The 24,420-nt window shown below is 40.4% G+C and overlaps 1 protein-coding gene across 2 annotated transcripts in view; it reads right to left on the bottom strand.

Annotated features, from left to right (window-relative positions):
- The window catches only part of SETBP1 (SET binding protein 1), a 383,555-nt gene that overhangs the window by 20,435 nt on the left and 338,700 nt on the right, over positions 1–24,420 (bottom strand). For both annotated transcript variants that reach the window (XM_011949328.1, XM_011949329.1), the window contains exon 5: positions 5,691–5,861. In XM_011949328.1, the coding sequence (XP_011804718.1) occupies positions 5,691–5,861 (171 nt within the window). The remainder of the gene's footprint in view (positions 1–5,690; positions 5,862–24,420) is intronic.

Below are 24,420 nucleotides of genomic sequence, written 5' to 3'. Positions count from 1 at the left end.
CGTGAGCCCATAGGTAGCACTTTTCAGTCAACTTGAACAATTACTTTAAATTTAAGCTTTGTTTGCTCTGGATCTTCTTTGGGAGGTTTTCTACTGAATATTTTAAGTGATTAGACTGGGCACATAGGAATATATTTCACAATTTGGAGACTTCTTCAGTGTATATATTTATGGCCCCTGGATGTTCCAAATCCTATTAAATTGCACCTTTATTTCTTCTATTTTTGTTCTTCTAAAGATAAGATTTTGGCTGACTTGACCTGTTATTTTGGTTAGGGGCTTCAGATCATGACTCCACATAACAAAGAAAGAAGTAAAATAAATAATTGCATCATTCTTAAATTCCTATTCATTGCTCTTTTTTGTAGCTGGATATTACTTCATTATTCTGGGCCCCTTTCCATAGATGGCAGGTGGCTAAGAGAAAACTCAGGTATCCTAGAATTTGGGAGCTGAAAGCAATTTTCACAATCATTTTGTTCTAGCTACTAGTATCCTGAATTTCATTCTGATTTCATTAGTATTAAGAATTCCCACTATTATTGTAAAGATAATTAATTTTTCAAGATTAAGGTTTTGCATCTTGACTACAGGTATCAGTTAGTTCTGATTGGACTGATGGTTTGGCTATTAACAAAATATTAGTCCCTGCCATGAGAAACAAAATGCCTAAAAATTTAACAGACTTATGAAATTTAAATATTTTTACTTATTCATTGGCTCTGGTAGTTTTAAACATGGTAGATAATATAGTTTGAAATAATAATGGATTAGCTTTGATACAAAACTGATAGAAGCTAAGAGCTGTGCTCACTCTACTTCCTTGTTATCTTGAACTGAGCTACACCTCGAGCAGTTGAGATCTGATGATAGCATGGCTGATACATGTTTGCTTTTTTTTTTTCCTCCTTGGACTTAAGATGAGAGAATATTGTGTGTGTGTATGTGTGTATGTATGTGTGTGTGAGAGAGAGAGAGAGAGAGGGACAGAGAGAGAGAGAGAAAGGATATACTTGTTTTCCTATTATTGCTAGTCTAGTCTTTCAAGTGCAAAACCATTCAGATTTTGTCGCCTTGATGTTTTACTGAGTTCTTACCACCATTTGGAATCTACTTATTCATATAGACTCATCTTAAATATAAGGGGAGAAAACATGTTTCTGAAATGAAATCACAAATTCTCTATACATTACATGATCTCCCTGAGAAGTTAGTTCAACATCTAGAAAATCAGAAAAATCAGCCTGGTTTATTCAGGTATGGATTATCTGATATGATTATTAAATCATTATTGGGCTAGTGTAATAGAAGTTGTTTCAAGTTATGCCTCACTTTGAGCAAACTTGAGTGGCGCTTTTACTGCATTAGCCCTAATTACTCAATAATGATCCTGTACTCCCTTGAATCAGACCTCCATGGCTGCACCAGGGAACTGCAGCTAATCAATAGCTATTGAGCAGTTTGATCACCAAGGCTGATCTGTTTGAGCACCTCCAGCAGCCACTGCCATCCTTCCTCCCGGTAGCTCACAAACTGACATGTTCCCAGCTCGCCACTCCCTCCTGCATCTCCTCGATGGCCCCCTTTTACAAATCAATAATGTCATAATCAGTATGCCTCTGAGACTCTGAGAAAGTAAAAAAATTGCCTGAAACAAAACACCTGGGGGACCCATATAGCACATGCATATAGGCATACAAGCTAGAAAACACGTATTTGTAAACCCTCGACCCATATTCATTTCTCCCATACTGTATTGTTTATAAAATAAGGTGGGAATGTTCCTTTGTTGTACTTTTACCAAAGATCACCTATTTGAAAACAGTACTGTTCTTACTAGAGACTGATAAATTATTTGGCTAGTATTTTCCAGCAGCCTACAAAGTGCCTGTCAAATGTTTTCCATTTAGTTGTTATTATGCCTGTAATCCCAGCACTTTGGGAGGCCGAGGCGGGTAGATTGCTTGAGGTCAGGAGTTTGAGACCAGCCTGGCCAACATGGTGAAACCCTGTCTCTACTAAAAATACAAAAATTAGTCAGGCATGGTGGCATGTGCCTGTAATCCCAGACACTCAGGAGGCTGAGGCAGGAGAATCGCTTGAACCTGGGAAGCAGAGATTGCAGTAAGCCAAGATTGCGCCATTGCACTCCAGCCTGGGTGGACAGAGCAAGACTCCATGTTAAAAAAAAAACAAAAACAAAAACAAAAAAAAGGCAGTTTCAAGATTATGTTTTTCTCAGATGTCTCTCATCATATTTAATGCTGTAAAAGCACATAGCTACTGCCTCTCAATCCTTTGTTTCACTCAGTGATTATTTACTGAGCATGTAACATGTGTCAGGAACTGTACTAGGTAATTTTGCATCCATTCTTTTTTAATTTTTTTTTTTTATTTTTTTTGAGATGGAGTTTCACTTTGTTACCCAGGCTGGAGTGCAGTGGCGCGATCTCAGCTCACTGCAGCCTCCACCTCCTGGGTTCAAGCAATTCTCCTGCGGAAGACTCCCGAGTAGCTGGGATTACAGGGGGACGCCACCACACCTGGTTAATTTTTGTATTTTTAGTAGAGGCTTCGCCATGTTGGCCAGGCTGGTCTTGAACTCCTGACCTCAGGTGATCCACCCACCTCAGCCTCTCAAAGTGCTGGGATTACAGTCGTGAGCCACCATGCCTGGCCTGCATCCATTATTTCTAAATAAAATTTCTAATTAATTGAATTACTTCAGTACCTTATTAAGTCTATACATGATTTCTTAAAATTGTTTTATAAGCCACCTAGTTTAACTCCTTTCCTTTTCTTTTCTCCCTGCAATTGTCTGTGTTTCCAAAACCATTCTGTAGAAATGATAACCTACTAAAAAATAAGCTGATCCCTGCCTAAAGCCAGAAGTAATTCTACCTTGTTTATAGTGAAAGATGAAGAAAGGCACTCGAAAGAAAACAAAAATCAAGTGAGTTGTTTCGTCAGAAATATATATTACTGTACTATATATGTTACTATATATTTCAAGCACCTAATTAAATAAGATCAAATCCAGAAACTATTAACTACCTACTATGTGCTTGGCTTTGGCTAAAGCTCTCTATCTACCTCATCAAATTACGAGCTTCATTCACTGTTCTCCAAAAGAAGTAGAAGTCCCTATTTATGGAAAAAAAAAATCTGCCTTTGCTCATGTTGGGACTATGACAGAAGTGGGAATCCACTGGAAATCAGGCAGTAAATCAGGAAATTTGGGTTCCAATCCAACTGTATGACCTCAGGCAAATCTCTGAATCTCAAGAGGCCTCAGTTTCTTCACGTGTAAAACAGAGCATTGGCCACAAGCCCAGCCTGTGTGTTTCTAGCTCTCCTAGGTTTGTGGGAAGCTTTTTATCTGTGGGGAGTGAAATCTCAGGAAGGTCTGTCTTCCAGCACCTGGGGTAGATATCTGGCCTATTTCCCCTCAAAAGTCCAGCTCAGCAGCCAGAGACCCAGAAATGGACCAAATCTGTGAAATTCTCATGAGGGTCTCGTTTAAGTACTGCCAAAAATAAACAGCCCGTTCTTGCATCCTGCAACAGGGGCGTCTGGGCTCAGCTCTGATTACCAGGGAGTCAAGTATAAAAGTGTAATACCCACCTGTTTCTACTGCCCATTTAGCATATTTGTAAATTATTTACTGGATGCACTAGAGGAGGCAGGCCCATATAAGCATGTGATACCAAGAATAAGTTCTCTCACAATGAAGGGAAAGAGTGCAGGGGAGGAAAATAGGGGACCACCTGTCTTTTGCCTTGGAGGAATATCTGTGCATGGCAGGCAAAGGTGGAAACACAAAGGCTAATTTCTCAATCCATAAAGGGAGGTCTCCAGTGCTTAATCAACAAAGTTGAATAACCACTGATCTGGGTGGGTGCACAGCATAGCCCAAATCTTTTGCTTAAGCCAAATGATATCTTCCTTGAAGTCAGCCATAGCACCAGTTCCCACTTCCAAGACTCTGCCCAACTTGCTCCCTTTGTTTGGACACCCTCTCTCCAAGGTGCTACTAATCCATCAAATCTCAGGGGTAACTTCCTCTGCATTTCCCTGTGACTTTCCCTCCGTTGTCTTCTTCTTGTACTCCTCACTGTCACCATTTACCTGGCAATTCCACCAAAAACTTTTTGTTTCACACCAAGTAAAGGCTCATGATCATATTTGAGAGATGACTCCATTCCTTCAGAGCAAGAGTTTTCAAATGGCTGGAGAGAACACCAGTTCCAAGAGATGTTAAGAGATAGTCCCAGAAAAAAGGGTTGTGTGTTCAGATATGATTCTGCAACCTCACAATGCACATTGGTCAATGCAAGGCCCTGAAAAGCCCTGCAAGAAGGAACCAGGGGTAAGGCAGCAGCTTTTCCTACACCTACTTTTCCATGAAAACATCCTTTATCACAAAACACCTACTAGTATTTTGCTGAATTCAACTGGGGAAGTGTCATTCCAAGTGTTTCTTTCTGTTATTTCAATTGGGCTCATTTTCTAATTACCAGTGATTTCCATGAAGGAGTTAGTTATATAGACAAGTTGAGTTCTTTACTCAAAGCAAACTGCTAAATTGAAAAATGAATTTGGACTAAATATTAAGAATGAGCCTCTTCTTGGGTTTCTAATCATAATAGGCCTTTCTAAATACTGCAATGTGCTTGCCACATTTATATTAATATGTTAATTCAAGAAATATGTATGTAACATTGTCATGCTGCATGTCAGGGAGATAGCAAGAATCTAAATAGTTGACTCTGCCTCTGAGGTATGTGCAATTTTGTTACATGGGAGAAGTTGCAGTCTGTGAAATGATGGGAACTGCATGGTAGAGATTCTGGGTATCCTGGAGGAGCTGTGACTAGCTGTGTTTTAAGGACTTGTAGGATGCGATTAGAAATTGAGTAAGGCTGTCTCCAAGTTCAGGTGTTAAGTCAAACCCAAGGCCTCTCTTCCTGGAGGCAGGGATGAGCTTGACACAGTGGAGGTGGGCACAGGGGCTGGTGGGAGGCACTGTGGGGAACAGAGGTGGAAAGGACCAGGCTGTGGAGAACTTGAGATATCTAAATAAGGAGTTTATATTTTATCCACTGTTGGCGAGGACTCTGGGAACTACTGAGAAATTCATCAATTCATGGGTAGGAGGTATCGATGCATCAATATATCAGTGATTACTGTCTTTCAACCCTGATGAACAAGGGACAGTGAAATGCCCTGGTTGAGAGCATGGGCTTTGGAATCCTGACTGTCCATAGGTTCTTGGGGCAGGCTTCTTTACTCTTAGCTTCCTCTTCTGAAAATGATGATACAAGTGTTTATTTTATGAGCTACAAGAAATAACATATATAAGGTCCTTGATATAGAGATTAGTAATTCCTAAGGCTTGACAAAGAGTGATTAATAATGTTAGCATTTAGTTGCTACTCAGTGGACCCATGTTAGAATAAAGTGAAGAGCGTTCCAGAGTACCCACCCTCCACATTCCCAGGAGATCTCCTTCTTTTCTCAGATCTCCTCCCACTTCAAAGAGCCAGTGCTGAAACAGCTCCCATGTTCAGAGTCTACGGGACGATGGCAAAACAGAGTACTCTTACCTGTATTCAACAGGCCATTCTCAGTGGGCTTTCTTCACATTCGTCTTGCTTGGGGTGAACCCAAAGCATCTGAAAAGTGCTCACCTGCATCCGATGTTGCTGCGGATGCAGCAAGGAGAGATAACACTGGGGCTGGTGGAATTGCAACACTGTCAACTGCAGCTGGCTTCTTCCTGGTCATCATGGTGGGCACTGAGCCTTCGTTCTTACTATGCACTGCTGTCTGGTCCACTTTTAAGTGGGGACTTGGCATCCCTAAAAAATAACAACCCCAAAGCTTTCAGTCACTTTAAGGGAACAGGAAGATAGACAACATATAACCTGGACATGATCTGAGGAAATGGTCAAATGATTTGGACACTTCCTTCTGGTACAACAAGAATGAAATTTAAAAATGCTTAAAGAGGAAAAATAGCTATGACTGGTTTTGCTTTTGTGGCTGAGGTTAGGAGTGATGCCATTCTAGGCTGGCTGTCTGGAAGTGGCGGGGTCACAGCGTAGGCCTAGTGAAGCAGAATAATCCATCAGGTGACCCTTTGCCTTCTGATGATGTACACTGCTATCTTTACAGAGGCTGTGCTGTCTGCAGCATGATGGGGAGTTCAGAGTGGAAGAGACATGGCTCCTACCCTAGTAAGACTTCTCATCTCATCCAGCTGGGAAACAAGGCTGAATGAGAAGGAAAAATTGGACAGTAAGCTCGTGCAGGCTTGTGTGTTACTTATCCTAGGTGTTTGGGGAGTTCTGAGGACGTAGAGATCAGTGTTGAAAGAAGTGGGGAAAGGCTCATGCTGAAGCTTCAAGGATGAGGGAAAGGCACTTTCGGTAAGAGCGTAGGCTAAGGCATGGGTGGGGAGTAAACATGATGCAGATGAGGCCAGCATGCTGGAGGTGGAAGATGAACTGTGGGGATTAGTGTGTCATCAGCCTGTAGGGTAAGGAGAGCTGATTTGGGGGCCTTTGAGTGTCTGGTCATAATAGGCATCATATGTCATGTCATGATGATGCTGAAAAGCCTGAGGAGTCAGGAGGTGCCCCTGTAAGGGCCTAGAAATTTCCTATGTAACAAACAGTAAGAGCTATTCTGCAATCCCATTTCCTGAGCTTGAATCCAGGTTCCGCCACTTTCCAACTCTGTGATGAAGAGCAAGTTACTTAATCTCGCCAAGTTTTAAACTTCTTTACTTGTAAAAATGGGGTGGTGATGATACCACCTTGTAGGGGATGTTGTGAGCATCCAACAAGTCGATCAATGTAAAGTGCTTAGAACAGTGCCTAGTGCATAGTTCGTGCTATGAAAGTGCTTAACATTATTATTATCCCTATTATTGCAACTATCATTACTATGACCTGCTGCTTCCTCAGAACCAATTGTAATCAGCAAGCAAAGGGTCAGTTCTTCTCCCTGACATGACTAAGAATATATGGGCACCTTCCTCCCCACCCCAATGCAAAAACAAGGCTCTCTAACTCATCCAAATGTAAGTCCAGAGGGTGACGGCATGTGAATCCATTTCAAATGGTTACCTATTCAGTTTCTCCATCTGTTGGCTACATAACACTGACAGCAACAACAACAAATTGGGCCTTACCATATTGGTTCTTGACTCATTTTTTTTTATCCCAACTAACCTGAGTGATACAATCCCCTCCCAGAGTAACATTATCTCGCTGCCATTTTGAGATCAGCTTCTCTTGGGCTTCGTGGCAACCCTGTGAAGCATGTAGTGTGGATATTACCATTTTCTCAATTTTATAGATGAAGAGAACACATTTCTAAAAGGTTAAAATAGAACTGAACTCACTCATACAGCTCTTAATGTCAAAGCTGGAAGTTTCCAGGTAGCTGGACGCTAAACCCAGGGATCATATTGGTCCATCTGGCCATACTCTAATACTGACCATGACCCCAGTCTGCCAACAGCATGTTTCGTGCAGAGGATGAAGAGGCCCCAGTATCACACCTGGATAAGGCATCTGTAACTATCTAAGGAAGACAGTCATGCTGACATTTACCTCCTTCCTTCCTCCTATTCTCCATTTCGGTCTCTGAAACTCCCAGTTGTGATGCCATGAACAAAAATGCCACTTATGCTTTTCTTGGAGTTTATATTTCATAGCCCTTTGAAGGTGGAGATAGGCAAATATCAAATTCTATGACAGACAGATTGGAAGGCACAACCATCAAGAAACTAGAAGGTGTAGCAAGTATGTATAGTATGCCTTGTTTGTAAAATTTGCAGGTGTGCTCATCATGGGCTAGGTACAGACATATTTAAAATGCATTCAAAATCATCTGTAAAGCAACACATCCAAATAGGTAACAGTGGTTATTCTGAGGAAGGAGAGCTCAGAGACTGGTAAGGAAGAGGCGGTGTTTTTACTTCTTAACTTTTTATTTTTTTGGGACGGAGTCTCACTCTGTTGCCCAGGCTGAAGTACAGTGGCACAATCTCGGCTGACTGCAACCTCCACCTCCTGGGTTCAAGCGATTCTCCTGCCTCAGCCTCCCAAGTAGCTGGGACTACAGGCATCTGCCACCACACCCAGCTAATTGTTTGTATTTTTAGTAGAGATGGGTTTTCACCATGTTGGCCAGGATGGTCTCGATCTCCTGACCTCGTGATCCACCAGCCTCAGCCTCCCAAAGTGTTGGGATCACAGCCATGAGCCACCGCGCCTGGCCACTTCTTAGCCTTCTTTATGGTTAATATTTAAAAAACCCACAAACATGTATTAAACTTTTCATTCCTTTCAGAAAACAAACACAGTTTGGAAAATATCCAGAAGCCTGTGGGCACAGGGGCAGAATGACTGAGGTGTTTTCACAACTTGGCTGCTAAAAAGTCTGATAATGGGCAAAGCAGGCATGAGTCTGATGAAAATTTCCCATTTTGGTACCCTGCACCACCATGGCATTCCCACCGAATGGATGGAGGCAGAATTTCCATGGAACACCTCAGGAAATCTAAGCTGTCAGATTTCTATTGCATAACAGCTCCTCTGGAAAAACTCACTGATATGTCATCTTTATACCATGGACACAAGTTGGGAAGGTAATTCTTTGTTCAAATTATGATATGCTTGGGGCATGAAGGCCATAAACAGGATTAGCAGTCAGATATTTAGCTCTCACTTGGTAATAAATGGAGTCAAGTCACTTTAGTTGTACCCATTTTTATGCAAATGCTCACAATCCAAATTAGTCTCAGTCCACATCAATTCATTAGAGTTGATCCAGTCAGATCTCTCATGGGTGTACTTTGCTACTCAAGTGTTTATGTTACAGAATACACTAATAGTAATAAAATGATACTTAAAACATTCTATAATTTAGATGGTTACTATTAGCTTTCTTGAAAACCCTAGATCCTTTAGAATTTTCTAGATTACAGTACAGCTTTCTAGTTACCACCCAATGATTTTGAAAACAAATTAAAAAAGAAAAAAAAAAAAAGCCCTGACATTTTTCTCAGCCATTTTTGAATTTTGAAAGGATAATGGAAACAATCCCAGAAATAATACAAGCAAGAATATTAAGTAAACTTTAAACAAAGGCTAATCTATGAACACTTATTAATCCACAAAATCTGTCTGAGGGCAGAGGTGTCAGGAGATGGTGATGGGGTACTGGTCCTTGGGAGAGTGCATTGGGCGGGCTGACCACTGGAAGTCTCTTCATTACCCTTCATTGCAGGTGGTGACTGATATTCTATGATGAGCATAAGCAAAGTGGTTGGGGGGGGGGCGACATTTGAAACGTTTCTTCTCAGCATGAACCAGGCTTCTATCAATGGGAGGGAGATTTTTGATGCTAGAGGGTGATCATAAAGAAACCCAGATTTAACCTTGTACTGATGGGACCATTGAGATGTAGCACCACTGCTTACACAGAGACAATTGTAATGCCACTGGTGTGCTCTGGGAAGGGATCACTGTCTCAAACTCAGAAAGTAGACTGTATGGAGAGCACTCTTGGTAGGCGTGTTCAGAGCATCCCTAAATCCCAACATGAGACAAATTGCACTGAGGATTGCCTAGTTGGAGGCCAGTAAGTTTTTAAAGAGGAAAATAACAATGCTAATAACTTTGTGGATCCAACATCTGTTCTTAATTAAAAGACACAGTCAGGAGGAAATACAAAAAAGTTAAACCTATAAGAAAAACATTCCGCTATAACCTATTGACCTCTATTGATAATTTTTTTAAAAAAGTCTTTGAAACTGTGCTGTAGCCTATGTAGAAATAGTCACTCATTTTCAAAGGTAATTTCTCATAGACCACTTATCCCCTCAAACCTCTACCTGCACACCGTGTTTGCATTAGGGACTTGATTTATGGATTTCTGCTCCTTCGATGCAGAAGCTGACTTCCTGTTGCCTTGGTTACTTGGAGCTCAGTTCAAGGTTAAACTACTCCCAAATCAAAATCAGTGGCAGGCACTGCATCTAGTGGCCAGGTTATTGACTGCCCCAGGATGCGAAAAGGTCAGAGACCAAAGCATTGTTTACTACCTTAAGGGTGAGTCAATAGCTTCAATATTTCGATTCTGTTTCTTCCGAAGTAGTAGTTGCTGCTCAATTACCTCCTCCCCAGGTTGCTGAAGGTCACAGAGGTCATGAAGGAAAAGTAGGGTCCATGGTGGCTGACTTTCCCAGGATCCCTTTAATGAGCTCTGCAATCTTGGATAATAAAAACCAGCCTCACCTTAGAGAAGCTGTATGTTGTTCTATGGTTTATAAAGCTAGTTATCTACTTTATATCGTTTCTCTATCTGAAGAAAAACAAACAAAAATCTTTGTGGGATGGCTACTATTTACTACCCTTTCCTAGATAAGAAAGTCAAGGGGCTCAGAGAGGTCATCTGATCTATCTAAAATCACACAGCTGTAAGAAGTGGGACGATCTAGATTCTCTGATTCCCAGTTGGTTCTTTGTTCTGCAGTTTCTTGAAAATAGGTGATGGAGTCATCACCAAGGGATCCATACGTAATTCATTTTGTAACATCCGCTGCAGAGCACAGTATATCTGACAGATAGTATGTGATTAATATAGGCTTGTTGAACCGTTTAATTAATTTTGTAATTCTAAGATTTGCAAATGTAGATATTTCATGGTGACAAAGCCCAGGCTGGCATGGTGGAAGAGGCTGACACCACTGGGATGGTTGGTCCCTTTAGTCATCTTCCTGGCTCCCTTTACACTGCAGAAGGCAGATTTTGGCATAGAGTGGGAGTTATATTGAGCAGTTAGTGGTTTTTAAACTTGCGAAGAGCTTTGATATGCATTATGCTATTTGTCCCTTGCAGCATCCCTGTGCTGCAAATGGTGAAACCCCTAAATTGCGAACAAGGAAATAAAGGCACAGAAGACCAACTGATTTGCCCAAGTTTACATATCATATGTGTGGATGAAGCGATGCTGAAATCCATGTTTCTTGACTTAATTCAATGTTTTTTCTTTCCCTATAACAAATAGACTTTTGGGTAAACCAGTAAATGACATATTTTTCACAAGAAAAAAACTACTCTTGAAAACTTGATAATAATTCCCTCGCCAATATATTGGTTGTCTATTCAGATTATTCTATTGTTCTTTTTTCTTGTTTGCAAATGAACTTCATTCATGGCAATAAGGGGAATCGATATTACAGAAGAAAGTGAATCAAGTAATAGATACCTGTAGGTTTTGGGAAATAATATTTTTCTGTGCCAAAGTCAATACATATTTTATTTTTGTTGAACTGGCTTATTCATTAATTCAAGAAATATGTACTGAACATCTACCATACAAGAGATATGGCACTGGTCAAAACAATTAAAGAACCTTTTTCCCGAGATTTACATTCTAATAATTGTTGTGTAGCATAAGAGCAGCTGTGACTTTTTGTAAGGAAGGGCAATGAAAGAGCCTAAAACACTTTTTAATCATCAGAAGACAGAGCCTCTGCTACTATTCATATGGCATCTTTGGGTGAATTAGAAAAAGACAAAATTAGAAAAAGGCAAAATTCCAAAAATATAGCTCCATGGACTCAGAGCTTAGCAAAGAGAGGGCACCTTTGGGCAAATTAGAAAAAGACACAGCTTTCTGTGTGCACATGAACCCCAGGGGCTCATAGCTTGGGGAGAGGAGTGCAGGATGGATTTTATCCCCATTCTTCCCCCAAGCTAGGCACCTGTGAATAGCAAACAACCTGCTTAATCAGAGGTGATGACCCTATCAGCATTAGTTTTATGTCAAATGAGTTTTACTTCATTCTAGGATGAGTGAAGAGATGAATTAAGGAAATTTATCATCATCACCTTCATTCTAGGATAAATTTCACCTTTTAGGATGAAGGTTACTTTGGGGCAGAATACTATTCACTGATTCTAGAATAAATCATTTGGAATTTAACTTGTTGGAGAGTTGACTAGCAAAACTTGGAAGTTGTGATCTCTGTCTTCACAGAGATGGTTTAGAAGTGGGGAGGGGGGTAAGACAGAAACACCTATAAAATTGATAAACCAAACAACAAAGGAAGCCCAATGAGTCCTTCACAAATTAGGAGGCAAATGAGATCTCAATGGGATCTGAGGTGACCTCCTGCTCATCCATTTATTATTTCAACATTCATGAAGAACCCATAAGTGACAAGCACCATCAGGCCTCAGGAACTTGAGTCCTTCCTGAATGGAGTCAACCACTCACTCAGGAAGATACACACAGGTACAAAACTCCCAATCTTAAAAGTTGGGTAGAATTCCACAACTAGAAGCAGAAGGAGGGCCTGCCAGGGCTGGAAAATGACCAGAGCAAAAGCAGAAATTACATTTCTTTGTGCAGCTGCAAAAAGAGTGCTTTGGATGAGTTGTAAAAAAAACAAACACTGAGCGCTGCCTGGAAAGGCAGCTGGGAAAAATTAAAACCGTATCTTCTTGTCAGGTAGAGTTTAGGCCTCCTTCCTGTTTGTCGTCTCACTATCCTGAACAGACTTCTGTAACAGAATACACCTCCTGTTTCACACTTACTTGTTCATTTCTCTGCCAATTCTTCTAGGCAACTGCAAAAGTTTTGGGGTTAGAAACCATGTCTCACTTCCTGTTGGTTCCCCGGCACCTAGCTTGGTAGGTATTAGGTACTTACAAACGGTAGATGAACACATCTATCTTTCTAGGCTCAAACCTTTTAGGAAACTGCACTAACTACTTTAGCCCACATATTGCTCTATTCTAAAACTCCTTTTTTCCATTAAAGTATATATAGTGTACATGCTATGAAATACAGCAAATGGGTAAAGAATATATTCTCTAGAGTGAGACTACCGGCCTTACTAGCTGTGTGATCTTGGGAAAGTTATATTAACTTTCCATGCCTTAATTTTCTCATCTGTTAATGAGGTTGTTGTGTGGATTAAAGGAGTTTACATATTGGGGTAAACGGAAAATAATGTTATCCCTCCAAAGTTATCCACATCCTAATTCCTAGAACCTGTGAATATGACAAAGGTAAATTAAGATTGCAAATAAAACTTAATGCTGCTAATCAGCTGACCTTAGGATAGAGTGAGTACTCTTCATTATCTAGATGGTCACAGTACAATCACAAAAGCCAATTCAAATGAAAGAAGGCAGAAGAGAAGAGTTAGTGAAAAAGAGATATGATGCTGGAAACAGGGTGAGAGAGCTGCAATGTTGCTGGGCCTGAAGACTGAGGAGGAAGCTATGATCAGGGAATGCAGACGGCCTCTAGAAGCTGGAAAACAAGGAAATGGATTCTCCCCTACAGATTCCAGAAAGAAATGGAGCTTTCCTTGATTTTAGCTCAATGAGACCCATTTCAGACTTCCGACCTGTAATACTGAAAGATGATGCATTTGTGTTGTTTAAGCCACTAAGTTTGTGGAAATGTGTTATGGCAGCAAGAGAAAACTAACGCACATGTAAGAACACTTCCTTTGGTGCCTAGTTATAGTAAACACTCAGTTGTGTTAACCATGATGACTTCTTAGCACTACACTTAGTGATTGTCTCATTTTAAACTTATGTCTTAGGTACGTTAAAGTTAAGTGTGTCCCCTACAAGATTTTAATTCCTGAGAAAGCAGAGACTTTATATTCTTTTCCTGTATCTTGCTAGCATAAGACTGATCCAAAGAAATTATTCAATGGATATTTATGGTTAATATCTTACATGAGAGAGAAATAATTTGCTAATATGAAAGTTAAGAGATAGAAATTGTGAGACATTGGGTTATTGCAAGCTCTTCCCCATGACTGTTAGATGAACTTGGACAAGACTTGGAATCTCATTCTGCTTTAATTTCCTCCTGGTCAGAATAAATCACTATTCTGATTCTGAGCTTTCTAGATTCAGAGAAACTGCTATACACAGTCTGGCTAGTTCTTGCCTTCTTAATTCAGAAGTGCAGAAATAGACTGAGAAGACAACATTTTTGTTCATTAGAAAATAACAGATATACACTAAAGAGTATTTTACTCTATGCAGTAAATTCTAATGATGCAGAAATCACTCTCTCTTAATTCTATAGTGGAAAGATTATGCCAGAACAAAGATGTTTTCTAGAAGTGTCCAATGACATCACTTAGAATGGAGAGGTATTAGACATAAAAATTGCAAAGAGGAGCCATCCCAAGTTAAATGTTTTAATTTTTCTGCATCTCCAACATCAGATTCTATTCTTTCCAGGTCACTGGTGGTGGGAGAGGGAGAAACACATATACACACAGAACCCAGTTTAAAGTTCACAGATATTTTTAAGCTCAGGTTAGAATTCTTGCCTAAGTTGGTTTGTACACACACATGAACACACACGTACATGCGCACACACACACACACACACACACACACACTACAGAAGGACAAAGCACAGATAGACAGAACCAAACAAAATACTGACGTAATGGCAACCATGCTTTAAAAAGTGCAGAGACAATAGGGTGGTAACTATTCTTTGAAAAGTATAACAAACTGAGTTGCAAAAGGTACTAATGAGGAAAAAACCAATGCATACATGTAATTAAGACCAATTCATTAGTACAATGTACCAAGTATGCACATTACATCCTTGTCAATCAGGTAGGTTAAGAATTTGCTGTAGTAATAGACATAAAGCATGTTACAGGCTATTGCTGAACATATTGGAGCTTCAGTAGAGTAAAATCAAGGTAGGTTAACGTTGGAAGAAAGCTAGTCCAATCCTTCCTGGGTATCTGAGTCCCAGAAAGGGGATGTGACTTGCTGTGCCTAGTGTCACATACAGAGGGTGGCAGAGGCATGATTCTGACACTAGTCACGTTCTTGGATCGTCTCAGGCCAGCATGCTGGCTTGGTGCTCAAGGGTCATATTCTGAGACTTCAAGAAACCAGTCTTTTTTTACTCCTGGTGCATGCTTGTTAGCCACACTCACAGGATGGCTTAGAAACAGACCAAGCCAAAAATGCCAGATGTGATATAAGCTGTAGGATCACTGTCTCTAGAAGATTCTTCTCTAGATTCTCCCAAATGTGAAGGACTTAGTAATGAATGCCAGTTAATATAAGCATCTTTCGTAGTGTCTTTCTTTTTACCTCTAGAGCACAGAGTCGCAGAGCACATCTGCATGGTAATACAGATCTCAATGCTAACTGGGTCACCTTATTTGCATTTTGATTACTGCTTATTTAGAAGCCACATTGAAAAAAGAGCTTGGTATCAGGAGCTTAGTGCATGTGTGCACATAAATATATGTATAAACAGATAAATGCACATTTAGTAGCTTGTGAAAGATTAGCCCAAAATGTCCTCACCTTTTATGGACATATCTGTAGAAGTTCGGGTGTGTATTGATGTTGGAATTATGAATAAGGTTATGGAATATAATTAGTCTTCTCAGCAAAAGATCACCCACTGTATATGGCTTGAGAAATCAATTCAGCACACATTCTCCTTGTTAAGTAGTCATGTCTTTTGATATGAGAAAGTTGCATTGTTTTAAGTGCTTTATCGGGTGTCCTTTCTTCAAACCACCTACTTTATTTCACTGTTTGAATTCCTCCTGTAGAATAGAAATACATCCTGATTGTGTGCAGGCATGCACATGTAGACACAGAATGTGTGCTAGAAAAGCTCTCCTCTTTGCAATAGAAGTGAAAAAAAAAAATCAGAGAAACTCAGACCCATCATTAGATAGATCTCCTAATCTTTATCTCTAGTAGTTCAGTCAGACGAGCTAATACCATGATGATGGCTTTGAAATCTCTTAGGAATTGGATGAGGAGAAGCGATAGTGATGAACTCCCAGCTAATAAACACAGAGTGCTTATTTCGGCAGAATGATCAATTTCTAGATGTCCTGAGGCTTGTCTGATACAGTTGATTTACTCATCCTCGCTTACCTCACTAATAAAGCCAAAGTCCACCATCAGATTACAGAGGGGCCTGGGATTTCTTAAAGGGGCAGGAGAAAGCCAAGGTAGTATTCATCACCTCCCTTTAAGCATCTCTGAGCATCTGCAGCCCTTGAAACCCCAGCTGCCTTCCTCGGCTGATACTCTATACTCAATAGACTTTGGGCTAGTACAGTAATACAGACAATTAATTTGTTACCTTGTTAGTGGAAATTTAATGCAATGATCTAAAAGAACTCTTACATATTGTGATAAACTTTAGTGCCTCCAGGCGGTTCCCCTCACATTGGGCTCATTTCACATCTCATCCATTATGTAAATGAGATTTGGAAATAGTTGAGTTTCACTAATGTAGCTCAACCCTGATGGATTGGAGAGAGCCAGTCCTACTGAAACTAATGAGGTTAAATGCATCTCAACATTTCTTTCTACTTGGTTGATTCTGTAAGCCCCTGTTTAAGAAATGGATGCAGTGCATTTCTTTCAACCCTCCTCTAAAGTAATTTCACTGTTGCCTGGTCCCAGAGTGGTCCAAAGGAAGTTTGATTTGGATGATGCCTGTGTTGGTTCCAACCACTGCACTGTGCACAGAGCTAACGGACAGTCTGCCATTACACTGTAGCAAGACTGACGAGTTAAGATAAAAGGGAAGTATTTTAATAGTAACTGGATCTGAGGAGGTCTTTAGGTCATCCAGAGAAGAGGAGTGGGAAGTTTATGTAAGTGGACAATGAGGATGAAGAGCCCTTGGTGGGGCTTGAGCTAGGAGAGGAAACTGTCACTGGGGAGGTTTGGAACTGGTAGAGAGACTATTGCCTCTGAGTCAAAGATTCACAGACTGCTATGGAGGCAGAATGCTATTAAAAAAGAAAGAAGCATTTCAGGAAAAGCGGCCTCACACTATTATTCAGCATCATGGAACCAGAGAGGTGAGTATAGAATGCTAGTTTAGAATAAAAAATCTTATTTTTTGATTCTGAACTGGTATCTTGTCTCCAGTCTTTGAAACTCCCATTTCTCAGCCTTCCAAATGAAATCCCCAGTACAGAAGTCCTTACTTTTTTATCCCTGTCTCAAGACATAAGAAACAGCCTGTGAAATTGTTTAGTCTTTATTTTAAAGGGGAGCGAGGTTAAGAGGAGGAGAGCAAAGCAAAGACACGGAGACAGAAGCATTCTGTGTAAGCATCAAAATACAAATACGTTAGTCAGTAATTGGGAAATATGGCACTTATAAGAAAAGGAGTTTTCAGCTGGTGGATAAGGCCGTGACCCTGGAGCCAGACAGTCCTTGGTTTAAATCCCAGCTTTGTCACTTAACTAGGTATTTGACCTTGTTTAAATGATTTAACCTCTCGAAGCTTCAGTTTCCTTATTTTTTTAAAGTGTAATAAACCTCCCACCTCAGAGGGCTATCATAGGGATTAAATGAGATAATGCCAATAAAATGCTTAGCAAAGTGGCTGGCACAGAGAATACGCTCAGAACAGGCCAGCCAGGAACAAATCCAAAGAACTTTGAATATTTAAAAGGTATTTAGGGTGGACGCTACCAAATGCCTGACTGGAGGGCTTGCAATTTGGATGACAGGTTGCTGGCAAACTAATTTCTCCATCTCTGCCATCCTTACTAACTTTGAATTCTCTGAACGCTGGAACCCCAACAGGCCAAGTTTTGTCAACTTCTAAATATTCAATTTGATGCCACATTCTCAATAAACTGCTGGTGGTCGGCTATAAGAAAGCAGTTTTGTGCATGTGTTAATTTATTCAGCAAAAGTTTCAGTACCTACTGTGAATAGAGCAACTCCGTGCCCTTTGGGGGACTGTAAAATATAAGAAATGGTCTAGTCTTTGGGTAGCCGAATATCTAGTTGATGAAACAAGATGCTGGAACAAGAAATTTAAATAAAAATAACAATCTCCCCTGAGCTGAAAAGATCACCCATATTACCTTCCACTGTACCTGGGACCACACTAGAGATTTATGGAGGTGATCTGAACTAGCATATTCTAGCATAATCATTAAAAATGGATTTTATTTACTATATAACTCAGATACAAACATAAATAATTGATCTGGTTGATTAAGAATCAGAATTTATGTTAATATAGATACCACAGTAAAAGTAACAAGGGAACCAGTATGATAATTTTTATGAAAAAGCAGCATTTCAAAGTGGTTAAGAGGATAAGCTCTGAGACCACATTCTCAGTGTTCAAATCACTGTTCTACAAGCTACTGGTTATCCAGGACTGGGTAAGTTATTTAATCTCTGTTGCTTCAGTTTACTCATCAATAATAGAACTAATAGTAGTACCTATCCCCCAGGCTTAAATGGGAGGCTACGAAGATACAAAGATACATTTCTATCTTCAAAGTGCCAGAGGCAAACATATAAATGCTAATTTTATTTGTTTTTATGTTTTGAGATGGAGTCTCGCTCTGTTGCCCAGGCTGGAGTGCAGTGGTGCAATCTCGGCTCACTGCAACCTCTGCCTCCTAGGTTCCAGTGATGCTCCTGCCTCAGCCTCCCAAGTAGCTGGGATTACAGGTGCCTACCACCATGTCTGGGTAATTTTTGTATTTTTAATAGAGATGGGGTTTCACCATGTTGGCCAGGCTGGTCTCAAACTCCTGACCTCACGTGATCTGCCCACCTTGGCCTCCCAAAGTGCTGGGATTACAGGCGTGGGCCACCGTGCCTGGCTTGTAAATGTAATTTTAATACTCTGTGAGAAGGATCACAGGCTCAGGTACAAGAGCCATGACTACCTGAAGAATGAGTGACTTCACTGTTGAGGAGGAAGGACATCACTGAGAAGGTGGTTGTACTCAGGTCTTATTTGGAAGCATTCACTGAAAGGAGATGAAAGACTTTCCAGGAAGAAAGGCCAGCCAGCATAAAGGCATGAAACACACAACAGTATCGCATGTTTGGGAAAACCCAAGAATTCTTGTGTGGCCAGAGTATGGGTTTCTGGAGTGGCCAGGTGAAGCATAACAGAAGGCTGGGCTCAGGATCAGGCAGGGTATAGTGCCTGGAGTTTGAATTTCACCTGTGGGTCATATGGAGTCATGAAGGATGTCTATGTGGAGCCATAAACACTCAGCCATGGAGAAGAGGTGGTTTGTTCTCTATGTGTCCAATTTGGATTACATGGAGCAAAATCTGCACCTAGTAGGTTTTGAGAAGGTGGCCAAGCAATTATAAGACACTTTCGAATCAAGGGTAGAAACTGAACCTTTGATATGGCATGGTTAACTTATGCACCCTATTGTACATAATTCCTACTTGCCTTCTCTTGGTTTCCTTTTCTCTTCTTCAAGCTTTATTGGACAAATTCTACATTTGAAGTTTATTTCTAGACACTATGAGGGAAACACTAAGGAATAAGTTACGTCTTTTGCTCAGAAGACACCTAAACCCATGCTCAAATGATTATTTTTCCAGATCAAATTTTATTTGATTCATTAGTACAGCTCATGCTTAGAGAAAGCTGGAGAGGAGGACTTAGAGAGAATTATGTTTTCAAGAAAATAAGACCCTCCCTCTCTAGTGTATGTATTCTGCAAATGTGAATTTTTATATATTTGCTCTGGGGTTTTCAATTTTTCTTCTTCTCTTTATAAGTTGTGTATTTGACATAGTTTTGAAGGACTTCATTCCAAGGACAAAATTTCCTATTAATGCTCATTCTCCAATTATGAAAAAGCTTTGAACACATGAAAGAAAATGGGAGGTTTGGGAAGAGAAGAGAAACAACTGAATAATAATGACAGGGAGTGAACATTTCATTGGTGGTGTAAGAGGACAGATATGCAGATAGAAACCATACAGGCAGTTTAGCCAGGAAAGTGAGATGGGGAGGCCATTAGACCAGGCTAGGGGATTAATGTTAGCTCCTAAAGAAGCAGATGTATTATAGATTTAAACCATGGCATCCTAATAACTGATTAAAAATAGTCAAAATAGTTGATAGTTGGCATACAGACCCCAAACTAAATTGTTTTACTAAATTCAAATTTCACGTGTTGTTTAATTTGCAAACTGAAGTCAGTCCAGTAAGTTATAGATACCATTGAATTGATATGTGTTGGGATATTCAGGTATTTATTCATTTACCTATTTATTTGTTCAACAGACATCTATTGAGCATCTATATTGAGGAAGGATGTCTGGCAGCCCTTAGTAACAATGCCATTGCAAAATGAGATAAAGATGAAAAGAATTGGTATAATAATCAAGAAAGGTCAGTGATGATTATCACGGTAACTAAAGACAAACCACGATATTGAATTTCTGACCGCTATAGAAAGAAGACTATTGAACACTGATATTAGTTCAACACACAAACACCCCACATTTGTGGATGGATATGCAATAGAGAACAAAGCACATTGCACTGATGTCTGGAATGTTTTGCACACCGGCCCAGTGATTCATTTACAGACCATGCTGGACAGGAGCATCTCCATACAGAGGTGACTTCAGGTGTTCAGTGCATGGTTTATGGCCATCAAAGAAAACTGCATGGTGAGAGGACAGAGATTCAGGACACAGGATTTCCAGACTCACTTATCTTTAGCTCTATGACTTTGAGCTCTATGACTTATTATTTTTTTGTCCTGAGTTTCTTTATGGCCTCTAATTCCTTCTGATTCTGCATTTTGGGTAGATAGAAGAGTTTCCTTTGATCCTAAACTGTAGGAAATTCACCTGGCCCCCTTAAGGGAAGATCTGAGAGCCAAATGTGGGAAACATTCCTATTTTTAAGAATATAACAAAGATCTCATTTTTTCTTTAGATAAACCAAATAAAGTGTAATGGGTTTTGGGCATGGAAAGGCCTGGAAAACCCAGTTAGGTCCAGGCTTGTCTGGGTGTTTCTATGATGTAAGTGTGGGTGCCTCATAGTAAAAGTGACTCAGAAGGAAAAGGACATGCCCTAATGTTGCCTTCGAGGAGAAGCCACTTTTTTTTAAGACACAGCCTCGCTCTGTCACCAGGCTGGAGTGCAGTGGCGTGATCTCGGCTCACTGCAATCTCTGCCTCCCAGGTTCAAGCGATCGAGGAGAAGCCACTTTTTAATAAAGTCCCTTTGGTTATTTCAGGACCAACTGACTGTCTATGGCTGAAGAACCAACAATTATATGAGTAACTTTAAATCTAAACCTGCCACAACCCTGGGAGGTAGACAATACCAACCATATTTTATATATAAGGAAAACGAGGCCGAAATGTTCAGAAGCATTTAAAGGTCTCACAACTAAATGTTACCAGCAATTTGAACCCAAGTCTCTATGGTAGGTGCTTTTTCTTAAGCAGCTTTCCTTTCCCATGGCCACTGGACATACAAATTGACAATTTAGTGTGTGGACTCCAAAAACCAGCAGAGAGAATGAGAGGTGTTTTTTATGCATGTCCTTGAGGCAAAGGTGTAGAAAAAGAATGCTTATCAACAAATGGCTTGCTTCTTAATTCTGTTTAGTTAGCCCTGGGTTCAAGCAGGTAATGGCCTAATGTGGGATTAAGAAGTTGCAGAACCTGTTGAAAAAAAATACTAATTCTGACTGAATGTGCAATTAGGCCACAACTATGGAAAATCTCCATGCACTCAGAGCTAAGAAATAACTGTCAGGTTTGACCAGAACCTGAGAATTAAACTTCCCAAAGAGAAGAAAGGAAGCTGAAACCAGGATTCAGAGAGCAAATGAAATAGTCAAGAATTGCCAATGAAGCAAATGCCAGACTTTTAAACAGATTTAAAAAAATTACTCACAAAAAATGATAAATACATGAGTCAATGTATGTTAATTAGCTCAATTTAGCCATTCCACAATATATACATGTTTCACAACAACATGTTGTACAGGATAAATATATATAATTTTTATTTGTCAAGTAAAAAGAAATTCCCTGACTGTATTCCCCAAACCTGGAAATTATTACATTTCCCAACCAACAAACCTGACAGTAAAACATTATTTTTTCCAGCCTTGATTATGTAATATGTGGAATGTGTTTGTTTTTAAAAGTACCATTTTTAAAATAATCAAAGTTATCTGAGGGCAGCCCTGTTGTTGAGCCAAAAATGTGCTTGAAGGACATCCAGCCTAGAGAGTTCCTGGGTTCTAGGTTTGAGCAGGTGGAGGCTTCCTGTCTCCAATGGTGTCATCAAAGGCTTGTCTGTTATTGAAGACATGGTGGGGTGGCAAGGCAATGGTTTTCCAGTGATTGTCTGAACATCTCTCATTAGGAGTCTATACTCTCCTTCTCACCTCTGGATCAGTGCCTCCTCTCCATTGTCCTAGGTTCCTTCCTGCTTATTCCTATCAGGAGCAGGTAACCTCACTTACTCAGAACTTCCACATCCTTGAGCTTGCAGGCAGCACCAGCCTACACCATAGCTCCGTAGAATTTGCTTGTATTCAGTTTAATACTTAGCTACATGACATTTCAAATTCATAGAATCAATCAGATACATCTTTAACCACTGCTCTGTTTTGAGCAGAAATATTAACTCAAGCCTTAGATTCCTTGTCTGTAAAATGGGAATAAAATAAGATAGCTTAAGGAATTTGTTGTGAGGCTTAAATGAAGTAAAAATCTATCCAGTACATAATATATCACCTGGCTCCTAACTAGCATGCTGTTATTTTAACATTATTACTATTACACATAACAATCTTGACTTCCCAATAAGATAATTAGTTGAGGAAAGAGACGATATCATATATTTCTCATATGTTTCCAAGAACATCCACCCAGCAGAGGGCTAGTGAGAGGTCACATGATCAACACATATGTGTTTAATGGAAGTACACTGTGTTTGGTAAAGGGCACAGACAAGAACAGCTCAACACACACAAAACCACGCAACTAACACTACCATTTGAAATGGAAACAAGATGGTAATTTTTCTCAGTCTGCATGAGAAATGTTTTACAAGTCTATAAATATTATAAATAATTCAATTTTTATGATTTCAGGAGTCACAGTAGAAATAACAGCTATTTATTATTCTATTTCCCATTTAAAGAAAGTGAAAAACAGAGAACCTGTTTAACTGTAAGTGTCTTTAATTCTGAAATGGAGGGTCAGATATGGTAAGGGAGAATCACAAAAAGTCTGTAGCCCAGATGTTAGAAGCCCAGACTATCAGGACTGGGAAGGATCATTAAGTGGATTCCAACATTCCACTGATAAGGAAACTGAGGCTCCCAGAAGTTACACTACGTTGTTGGTGACACCGTCCCAACCCAGACCTCTGCACCCTGGTCCTCTTACAACTCACTGAGAGCAGCCAGGCCTTTCATGTGATTTTCCTGCCCAGGTTCCTAACTTTGCAGTTTCTTTGCTTATTTTGCCTAATGACTGTGAAGGTCCCATTAGGGAATGTGCTAAAGTGAGGTAGGGATGCAGTGTGGTGGGCAGACTCCTGCAGAGCAATGTGTGATTTGCTTTTGAGAGTAATTTGAAGACAGGAGAAACATATAGGGGCTTCTGCCATCAATAAAAGTCACTGGTCATAATGGAAGAGATCAGACCATGGTTTGCACTTTAAAAGAAAAAAATTAGGTGGTGGTGTGGTGGTGTTCATTAGCAACAAGGCAGCATTTGCCAAAACATTGATAGATGGGGTCTTTACAGCCACCCCTTTGTCTCTGTCACCAGTGGAAAACCATATCCGAGTACCGAAAATTGCCCTTCCCTGCAATGGTCCCTTCCTTCAGAGGGGTTTCTCAGATGCTAATCCACAATGCAGCTAAGTGTTCACAGTGGGCAAAGGACTTTGGAGTTGCAGGTTCTTAGAGCTGCAGGGGGTCTTAGTGATCATTTTCCTGCCAAAAGAGCCTGGGGCCACCCAAGGGGGCACATTATGCAGAGTCCACAGTTTTGCCCTATGTTGGTCATATTTACTGGAGGGTGGGGTCTGGAGTTGTGTGCCTCAGGTCTGCTGTCAGCCAGTTTCATCCTCCTTCCACTCCTTCTGAGAAAGTGTGTTGTGCCCAGACCACCTTGGCCTGGGTCCCTCTTCCTGTTTTTTCCTAGCTCTCCAAAGCCTGGAGCACTGGCTGTGAGGCTGTGGTGAAAATCAATTCAGAGTCCTTTTATCTCCACATTAAGCCTCCATAGCCAGCTGTTTTTATATGGAAGTCCCCACAGGCTGGGCCTGGTCTAGTGACCATTTGCAAGAAAACAAAGGAAGAGACAAAAAGGCTGATGATGGCAGTTTTTAGAGGTGGGTACAGCAATTCCAACAGAGGGGGAAAAATTAAAAGATGGCACTTCCACGCAGCCGTGAAAGGAGATGGAGGAGTCCTTCCTCTCCTTGAACAATAAAAGGCTCCTGCTAATTTTTACCAGAGTCGGCTCTGAAAACCTGCTGTTGACTGTGAGTCACTGGCCCTCTGGGGAAT

The sequence above is a fragment of the Colobus angolensis genome, unplaced genomic scaffold (genome assembly GCF_000951035.1).
Source record: "Colobus angolensis palliatus isolate OR3802 unplaced genomic scaffold, Cang.pa_1.0 Scaffold299, whole genome shotgun sequence".
Taxonomy (NCBI): Eukaryota; Metazoa; Chordata; class Mammalia; order Primates; family Cercopithecidae; genus Colobus; species Colobus angolensis.
This window is presented reverse-complemented; position numbering and strand designations above follow the sequence as displayed.